General features: G+C 24.9%; 1 protein-coding gene across 1 annotated transcript in view; it reads right to left on the bottom strand.

Annotated features, from left to right (window-relative positions):
* Positions 1-11,035, bottom strand: part of LOC101239179 (mucin-2) — a 59,828-nt gene that overhangs the window by 32,870 nt on the left and 15,923 nt on the right. The window contains exons 2-6 of the mRNA XM_065808982.1: positions 7,637-8,708; positions 5,864-6,640; positions 3,910-4,144; positions 579-625; positions 1-244 (exon numbers count right to left, since the gene is read on the bottom strand). The exon at positions 1-244 is cut by the window's left edge and continues 43 nt beyond it. Of these exons, the coding sequence (XP_065665054.1) occupies positions 1-244; positions 579-625; positions 3,910-4,144; positions 5,864-6,640; positions 7,637-8,708 (2,375 nt within the window). The remainder of the gene's footprint in view (positions 245-578; positions 626-3,909; positions 4,145-5,863; positions 6,641-7,636; positions 8,709-11,035) is intronic.

The following is an 11,035-nucleotide window of genomic DNA, read 5'->3' as shown; positions in this document are numbered from 1 at the left end:
GATACACCATTCACAGATACCATTTTACCATGCCTGAGTACAATGCTTGAACTGTTAATATGTACAGATATAGCTTTCATACAGGCACTTGAATCCTTTAGGCTGCATCCAGAATTGTCTAACAATATTTTGAAGCTATCATTCATGCAGTCTCCTGCCAACATATATTCACAGATACCATTAAAATCAAACCATTTTCCATCAAAGGATATAAAATGTACATCACCAAATCCTGAACATCTACCTATTGAAAAGAGGATATCATTTGTTATCAACTACAATTTATATATATATATATATATATATATATATATATATATATATATATATATATATATATATATATATATATATATATATATATATATATATATATATATATATATATGTATGTATATATATATATATATATAAATTTGTAGATCAATAATTAATTCTTACTCGTGCTAATAAATAACAATTAATGCTAATACAAAACAATAAATACCATAATAATAATACATGCTAATAAAATGTAATTATTACTAATATATGCTAAATAAAATCAAAATTAGGAGAAATAACTTTATACAACATACCATTACATGCATGTGTTGTGCAGTCCCACTGACCATTTGTACATGTACTAAATTACAATTAAATTAAGCTATAATTTATTCAAAACATGAAATCAAACTTTAATTAATTCAAATTAAAACGTCATAAATGACCTTATAATTTGAATAAATTATTTACTATTATATAAACTTTTTAATCAAGTTACAAGGTTATAAATAAACTTATAATTTGAATTAAATTATAATTTGAATTCATAAATTATAGTTTGAATAGTACTAATTTTAGTAAACACAAACACAAAAAAAGTTCGAGCTTGAACAAATATATTTTAGTAATTTCTTTTTGTAGCCAATATTCAAGTAAATATTTTTTTTATGCATTTTTTATTATAACTTTTTATTTTAAACATTTTCAAATAAAATTTTAATTATCATAAATTTAAAAATGTTTTTAAAGCAATTTAACATTTTATTCTTTTCAGAAAAACTTTTGTTCGTAAATTACATCTAAAACTAGGTATATCAATAATAGAGACATAAAAGATGTATGCTTAGATATACTCTGTTTACACCAAGGGTGCAGAGTTGTAAAAAAAAAAGTACCGACTCGGACTCCACTCGTTGAAATTTTCAGAGTACGACTCCAGCTCCAACTCCGACTCCAACTACAAAGCAAAATTTTTGAAAAATTCTTTAAAAAATATTATGCAATAATTTTGAATACTTTGATACATGCATGTGCAATACTGTGAAGTTTTACTATTGGAGTCACAATTGTGATTTTGTTCAGCGACTCCGACTCCGCTAAAAATGTTGCGAATCCGCGACTCCGACTCCACAGCCCTGGTTTATACATAGGTAAATACAGAACTTAATTTTAAATTTGCTTGCAATATTTCAGTTATACTTAATGACCTTTTTTATTTTATTTAAAAAACCTTTTTTACACATAATACAGTTGTTACTTTCTTCTAAATTATTGATAAAAGGTTTTTTAAATTAATTGATTTTTTAATTGAAAAGATAATTTTTCCAGAACATTTTTAAATTATATCAGAATTTATATTGCTTTCAATATAAATAGCTTGGAAGATTTGCTTTTATTTTGGAAGTTCTCTTTTTATTGGTTTCTTCAAAAAAAACTTTTTTGGCATTTAATTATATTGATTTTTTACAGCGATTTTAAAAAAACAGATTTAGATATAATCTCATTTTAATTTGCTTTTAATTTCATAAAGTTCACCTTTACTTGCTTTTAATTTCATATATGTGTAGATAATTAATATAATTAACCTTTAATGTTTTATTCTATTAATCGAAATTAACACACATTAATATTCAAAACATAAAGTTTTGAGATAAGAATTTTCTGGTCAAACATAATGCATAACCACAACCTTTAACGACTAAATTTTTTTAGAAGTTGACTACTTCATCTTAAAAAACTTGAAAATCAAAAAAATTTTGCCTCAAAATAAAAATATTTTGATTTCTTTGATTTGAAGGAAACCATCATGTAAACTGCTAATGAAAGATAAATAATTTAAAAAACCTTAGATTTTTTTTTTTTCCTCCAGTTATCAAAAAATTGTAATACTTTTTTGTAATGCTTCAATTCTGTAGTTTATTATTGGCAACTGTCTCTTTTCTCCTATTGCAAATAAATGTTTCATGATACACAGCCAAATGTAATAAATGTTTCATGATACAACAGCCAAATGCGGTAGTGGTGTAGTGGTAAAGCGCTCGCTTCATAAGCGAGAGGTTCCGAGTTCGATCCCCACCACGTCCCTGGTAGTACCGCGCTCAACTTGTTTCTCCGCGCAGCGGCCTTGTTCGACGAGGTTCGTGTTTCGGAGTTATAGAGTTGAGAGAGGGCTATAACCACTATTAAGTAGCCTCCTCATCTGTAGTGGCCTTCTTGGCCTTGAGGAGGTGAATAACAAAAAAAAAAAAAAAAAAAAAAAAAAAATGTCTTGTAAAAGTTGTGCTTTAAATATACCCATTCGAGGAAGCATAACTACCCTTTTTCCTAGTCTATTTCAACTTTTTCTACTCAACTCGTAGCAAGTGGCTCACAATGGTTTCATTTCTTACATGATTCACAACTTTCCTTTATATGATTTTGAATTTTCATTAACCGTGAATGTGGTGAGCCACTCAAGGTTAATGAAAAAGGCCATTGCGCGGAGAAACAAGTTGAGTGTGGTACTACCAGGGACATGGTGGGGATCAGACTCGGAACCTCTTGCTTATGAAGCAAGTGCTCTACACTACACCACTACCGCGTTAACCGCGTTAACCGCATTAACCGCGTTTTGCACAAAAATATCAGTTTTGGTAATTTATAAATGGTACATTGAGTAGTGCATAACTTTTCCTTTCTTTTGATATATTATTTCTATATGCTTTATTGTGAAAATGAGTAATTTTTTTTTATTTTTGTTTTTTAATTTAACTTTTTTAAACATTTGGTTTAGTTGATTTTTTCTGAAGATCTTTTAATTTTGAAAGCAATCAAAACTAAAAGACCTTCAGTCCTTTTGCACTTATACTCTTCATTACATTACATTATTAGATAGTAAATCTGACATTCATAATTTTGACTATTTTTATATAAACAAGAAGTATCTGGATTTTTTTCCAAAAAATCTTTATGCATACCAAGAACTTTGTAAATGTACCAAGAGTTTGGCGCATGTTTCCTGTGATAGTGAGAAATTTGAGGACGAAATCATTCTACATGTTCTATTGTTGTTAAGATTATTGAAAGCATTTTTTTTTTTAAATCTGGGATTACAATTTTTTTCTAATTTAATTGCTAAATAATATGACTTTGCATACTACATTTTCCGGATTACTGTCAAATAATAAGTAAACAAAATTCTGATTTTTTCTATACGACTTCTCACTCAATACTATTCTTTTAATGTTAATTAAGAAAAAAGGATTTAAAGATTTTTTTTCATAGTTTCCATAGTTTCTATAGTTGGTGCTTAAAAAATGGTAAAACAGTTTTTAACTTTTTTTTTTTTTTTAAGGAAGAATCAAAATTACAAATTATAAATTTTATCACCGTAAACTTAGAATTAATTTAAAAAATTATTTTTACAAGATAGAGTATTTTTACCATATAAAAACTCTTTTTTTTTTTTTAAAAAAAAAAAAGTGCATATACTCTGATTATACTTATGACAGTAGAATGCTGTTGCACAAAGATGGTGCAAAATGGCATCATGGTAATACACAATAATTTTTTATTAAATAAATATAATCATATTTATATATGCAGAATTGATTGAGTGATCAAAGTGCAATTAAAAAAATTAGAAAATGAAAAGGAAATGTTTACCAGTTGTTACATTCTTGATTTATTTTAGAACCACTCATATAAATCTTCTTATTATGATCACATGGACATTGTGATGGTTCAATACATTTATTATCATACAATACCAAATTATCAGGGCAAAAGCAACCATCTGCGCATTTATGCTCACAAGGTAAACTCTGATGAAAATTTTTGCAGGTTTTTGTACATAGTGAACCACACTCAGTGTATTCAGAACCCTTTGAACAATTTATATCTAAATGCAAAAACAAAAAAAAAGTATAAAATGGTTCTCAATTCAACAAAGTGAAAATTTAAAAACAAATAGACAAGTATAATAATAATAATACAAATCCAGAAACTGTGTAGTTATAAAGCTCTTCATTAACAAGAAGTTATTAGTTCAATCCCACAACATCCTTGACAGCGTAGCACTTAACTAATCCCACCACATCCTTGCCAGCACAGCACATTTCTCCACCCCACAGCTTCTACCAAAGTTCAACTATTAATTAGGTATGAGACATTCATACTTATAATATTTTAGCATTTTGTTTTAATTTCATCATTTGTTTCTCATTTAAAACTCATACTTAATAATTTGGAAAAAAAACATGTTTCAGACTTTGATAAAGGTTCAACATTTTATTTTCAAAATGCAGAATGGTTATTGCATAATTTTTTTATTAGCATTTTTTGAAGATACTATGTGTATATTTATATATATAGGCATACATATATGAATGCAGCATTAAACGCACCCTGATATGTGCTGTGCATAAGTCTTAGACCACCTATCAATGTACATAACTGGTCATTTTATTTACAATATATATATATATATATATATATATATATATATATATATATATATATATATATATATATATATATATATATATATATATATATATATATATATATATATATATATATATATATATATATATATATATATATATATATACATAATTTTAAAATACGTTGGACATCACCACCCTTCAAACATTCTTGAGATTTGTTAGAGGATGTCAACCAATTATTTGGAGATATCGATGGCATTTTATTATTAGTTTATTCCTTGTTTGCTTTTTGATTCGAATGAGTCATTTTATTGTCACATTTTTTAATTTTGTTGTTTATAAATTTCGCAAAAATATTAAACATTAAAATTTGTATTTAGTATATTAAAAAAACATTATCCAAAATAGTAAAATTAACTGAATTTATTAAAAATCAGATAGCCATGCTTCATTTAGAAGGCTATAATTATCGACAAACTGCAGAAATAACACATCAGAACATCTGCTGAGGACAAAAAAGACTAGAAGAGCTTAAAAAAGAGGATAAAAAATATTTAAGAGTTCAATTTTTAAGTAATCAAAACAGAACTTTGACTGAGTTGATTGAAGGTATTCAAAGGCCTGTTTTTGGAAGGCCTGTTTTTGGAAAGAACAGACTTTAAAAGATGTGTAGCTATCAAAAAATCACTAATAGGGAAAGAAAATAAGAAGAAAAGAAAGAGATATGCTGTAAAACAATAAACTGGATCCCTAATCAGTAGAATAGGGTTCTGTGGACAGATTAGTCCAAATTTGAAATTTATAGTACAAAAAAAGGATGTTTAATTTGTCAACAAGATAACAACCGGAACATACTGCTCAAGTGGCGAAATCTTATTCAAGTGAGATGGAGGAGAAGAAACTTTTGACCACAATGTCCTAATCTTCCTAAAGCCTAAGTTGGAACATAATCAAATATGTGTAGAAATATAATCAAATAATCAAATAAAACAACAAAATAATCAAATAAAACAAAATAATCAAATAAAACAACAAAAGTAAAAGAATCAAAAAGAATAATGAGAATAAATTAAACAATAATTGTTATAACCAATATAATAATAATAGAAATAATAGAAAGTAAGCCTTATTTATAAAAATACTTCAGATACTAACAATATTAAAATACTTACAACAAAAATTTTTTTGACGCCAGTTTAGCACTATGCCCTTTCTCCCACATTCTCTAGAATATTCTGTCAAAATATTGCATAAGCAATTTTGTGTACTACCACAATCTAGGCATTTTTTTAAATAAGGATCTGGACTCACTTCTTTGTTGCAAACTTTAAATTCTAATGCATCAACAAGTTTGTTGCATTGAGAACTTGATCTTTTTACTTCATCAGATAATAAAAGATCTAAGTTGTGCATAACTTCTTTATCAAAAACACACACTTCTCCAACTTTTGTTCTCTTCCAACTTTTAATAAAAGTAGATTGTGATTCAGTTATTTGTCCATTTATATCTGCAATGTCGTCAACTGGATTTCCATTGAAGTTTCCACATAAACCACAAGTCTTGTTTGCATATATTGGATGTAATTCAAGATAAAGAGATTTACCATCCCATCTAACATCTAAACCATTCCATCCATCAATAACAACATAACCAGCTATCTTTTCAATAAAAATGCTCTTTCTTGTAAATGGAAGAGCTACAGATTGGCTATTTACAAAAATTTCATTTGATGTTAATAGAACATCGATATCTCCTAAATATAATGTTACCCACTGATTACTATGGCTCAAACTGTAGTGCATGTGAATAGCAAAAGTATCATCGATGCAATCTGCAGCAAGTTGATAAGTGCATACTCCAGGAAATGTCAAATAACGATTATCAAATGTTTTAATAAAGGATAAACCACTTGCAACACAAACAGATTCCTTTTTTGGCAACGAAGGAACTGGAAATAAAAATTCATACATATATATATATATATATATATATATATATATATGTATGAATTCATATATATATATATATATATATATATATATATATATATATATATATATATATATATATATATATATATATATATATATATATGTATATATATATATATAATATATATATATATATGTATATATATATATACATATATATATATATATATATATATATATAAATATATATATATATATATATATATAAATATATATATATATATATTTATATATAGATATACTTAAACATTTTTAAAATGTATCCTACAAAAAAGAGTGGTCAACATTCTTAAAAGAAAAGAGCAATTGTAAATTAGTAAAAAATCAATTAACAAAAAATTTTCTTATTTTGCACTGTGTTTCATCAATAAAAATTCATCAGAAATCATTAGTATATATATTATATATATATATATATATATATATATATATATATATATATATTTATATATATAATATATATATTATATATATAATATATATAATATATATAATATATATATATATAATATATAATATATATGTATATAATATATATATATATATATATATATATATTTATATATAGTAATTTATAATTGCTCTGTTCTTTTAAGAACATTGAGCACTCTATTTCATAGAATACATTTTAAAATTATTTAAATATTTATATAAATGTATATATATATATGTATATATATATATATAAATATATATATGTATATATATATTATATATATACACATGTATATATTTATACATACGTATATATATATATACATATATATTATATATATACACATGTATATATATATATTATATATATATATATATATATATATATATATATATATATATATATATATATATATATATATATATATATATATATACACACACAAACATGTTCAACAAGTAGAAGCAAACCATTTTTTAGTTAATTTTTTACTTAGTTATACTTCAACAATACTCACCATAAACTGTACAATCTTTTCCATAGTAATGTTCAAAACAAACTTTATGTCCTGTTTTGTCACATTTATAATGATCAGTACTTTTAGCATGGCAGTATTTATCACACAATAAGCCAAAATAATTGTTGCTACAAATTCTTTCACCATTTTCAGGATTGCAATGATAATGAGTTGTTTTAATACAAGATTTATTGCAATTGTTTCCAAACCAATTTTTGTAGCAGATTTTCTGTCCACTTTGGCTGCAATTAAAATGATCGCCTTCAGATTTATGACAGTAAGTGCTGCAATCAATTCCAAAAAAATTATTTTTACAAACCTTTTTACCAAAAACATTACATGTATATCTGCTGTCTTTTCCACAAAATGTATCACATTTATCACCATACCAGTCTGGGTGACATACTTTTTTCCCTTCACTTGTGCAATAAAAATGACCATCTGAAGTGCTATTGCTGGCTTTACAAAAAACAGAGCATTCATGACCAAACCAATATTCCTGACATTTCTTAAAACCTGATTTATCACAACCATACTGATTTGGAATGTCTTTGCAATATTTAAGACAATCACTACCGTAATAATATTTGGAACAATACGCAGATACTGTAAAATTAATGGCTGAAACATCTCCTTGAATTGAATAAAATGTATTAAAAGAAGTCTCTTCAAATAAAGTGGTTTTAACTGATATAGTTGTATTTAAAACATCAATAAGTTCATGTGTATCAGAATCAATGTCATCAATTTGAAATAATATATGAACTAAGTTTTTCCATTTTCCAATAAATGTATTATTTAGAGGATTTTGCAGGTTTGATCCCAAAATAGAACCAAAATTAATTACATTTTTATCTACATATTGATCTGTAACATAATATCCTATATCACATTTCTCTTGATTAATATATTTTATATCCATTGCTGATGAAAAGCATACTGTTAACCTTGGATCACATGGATTCATATAGCAATCTTTGGTATCATCACAGCACATTTTATTATTTTTGTAACCATTATAGTTTATGTAAGTCATTAAATGTACTATAAATATTCCAGTGCTGATGACACTCTAAAAATATTTATAATAGGGTGGTACTTAAAACAGCATTAAAAAAATATCTTCTCCTATCTATTTTCTATATGCGTTCGATTAGAAAAATAACATTAAATTGAAAAAACTAACTTTTAAAAAATGTTTTAAATTGATATTTTAAATTTTATTGAATAAAAAACATGGATTTTTGCCATAAACATAAAAAAAATTATTGTTCATAATTTTAATAAACAATTTGGAGTGTTTTTTTGCTGTATTTTACTTTTTACTATATTTACTTTTACAAAAATTTAGTGTTATTTTATTATATAAAACATACATAAAGGGTGTGAGAAAACATTTTTTATTATTATTGCTTTAAGCACAAACCTAATTTATTTAAAATGAATTACATTTTGTTACATACATGTTTTATACACACTTGCTTCAAAAAAAAAAATTAAGAAATTAATATACCTTTATAACAAAATACCAAGTATTGTATTTTTATTTTTAAATAGAATTTGTTAAATAGGATATAAAAAGTTTTATAGTTTATTTTTATTAGTATTTATCAATTATTTCTTAAAATTAGTTTAAAAAAATAAGTTTAAAAAGCCTAATTTTTTACTACTTTTATTTGTGAAAATTAAAATTTGCATAAAAATTTATTTTTATTTTACTGTAATATATAATTATTTACTTTATTATATTATTCAATAAAAAGACTTTGAATATAAAAAAAAAAATGGAGAACTCGTTTTAATACTTTCATCCTTAACAATAAAAAAAATATTTTCAAATTTGATAGCCTCTATACCATTAAAAATACTATTAAAAAACAGTACTGATAATTGATATTAAAAAAGGCATATCAAATCAAAGCAGAAAAGTTATTATGCTAATTGAACAAAATGGGAGAGCTATGTAGTGGTGGTTTTGTAACACAAACAAATATAAACTAAAAATCTAAAAATGCTTTTCTCTTATAAAGACATTATTGCTAAGTTATTAGAAAACAATGCATTTGGGGAGACAGCTAAACACATAATGCATAAATAAAATAATGATTTTATTCATACATAATGAGCATAATTTATACCCTGTTTCTACAGAATTTTTGTTATCATTAAAGCATTTTCTATAAAAGAATTAATAGAAGTGATAAACAATGTAACAATGATTGCATATACAAAAGTAATACTTATACATATATACTTATTAAGTATAGATAAATGTGTAATTTATGGACCATAGATTTTACATTAATGTATGCTTAAATTAAAACTATGGGAAACTTTTTAAATGATATTTTATTACAATAACATTACGTTTAATACTATAATACTAATAGTAATACTATAGCACTAAATTATCATTTGGAAAATTTTCCCTAGTTTTAATTTAAGCATAGATTAATGTAAAATCTAGGGTTACCAGATTAATGTATTATCTATGGTACTTTAAGCAAAAACTAATTTATAATCTGTGCCTAATTTATAAATTAGTACCATGCAATTACTAATAGTATGGTATGATGTGTCACACATCATATCATATAATTAGTAATAGTATGGTACTAATTTTCCATAATTTCAAAAGAGGACTTTGTCATTCACAAAAAAATAAATTATGTGAAACTAATTTATACTTGATTTAATGCTGATCTATCAGGTATTTGCTTAGGAAATAAACTATTTTATTTTAGAGAAAAGCTATTACTTCACATATATCATAAATATCTTATGGCATAAGTGATGCCAAACATAATTTCGCGCACAAATTCGTTAGAGAAATTAGGCCGGGTGAATAAAAAAAGCAATTGCTTTTACTCAGTAATTGGTCAGCTTTACGTAAATAAAAATTTTATTAATACTTTTAAGTTTTTATTTACGTAAAGCTGAACAATTACTGAGTAAATTGCTTAATTTTACGTGAACAAAAATTTGTAAATAACTGATGAAGTTTATTCACGTAAAACTGACCAATTACTAAAAAATAGCTATGCACCCGGTCTATTAGATCAAACTCTCTAAAAACGGCACATTACATCTTAACGACAAACAAAACCAAAATGACCATAGAAACTAAGAACGAACTCTAAGAAAATTCGGTAAAAAAAAATTGTCAATGATTTGTACACGCATACAACTAATTTTTTCTTCGTTGTACTCGCGTACAACTAATTTTTTCTTCGTTGTACGCGCGTTCAACTAACTTTTTCTTCATTGTAAGCGCGTACAACTAACTTTTTTTTCGTTGTACGCGCGTACAACTTACTTTTTTTTCGTTGTACGCGCGTATTTAAACGTAAGTTATTTTAAATTATTTTGACGATTTCACTTTGAAATTCTTGTTTAATA

Source organism: Hydra vulgaris, chromosome 11 (genome assembly GCF_038396675.1).
Source record: "Hydra vulgaris chromosome 11, alternate assembly HydraT2T_AEP".
NCBI lineage: Eukaryota > Metazoa > Cnidaria > Hydrozoa > Anthoathecata > Hydridae > Hydra > Hydra vulgaris.
The sequence above is the reverse complement of the archived record's forward strand: the minus strand, read 5'-3'. Positions and strand labels throughout refer to the sequence as shown.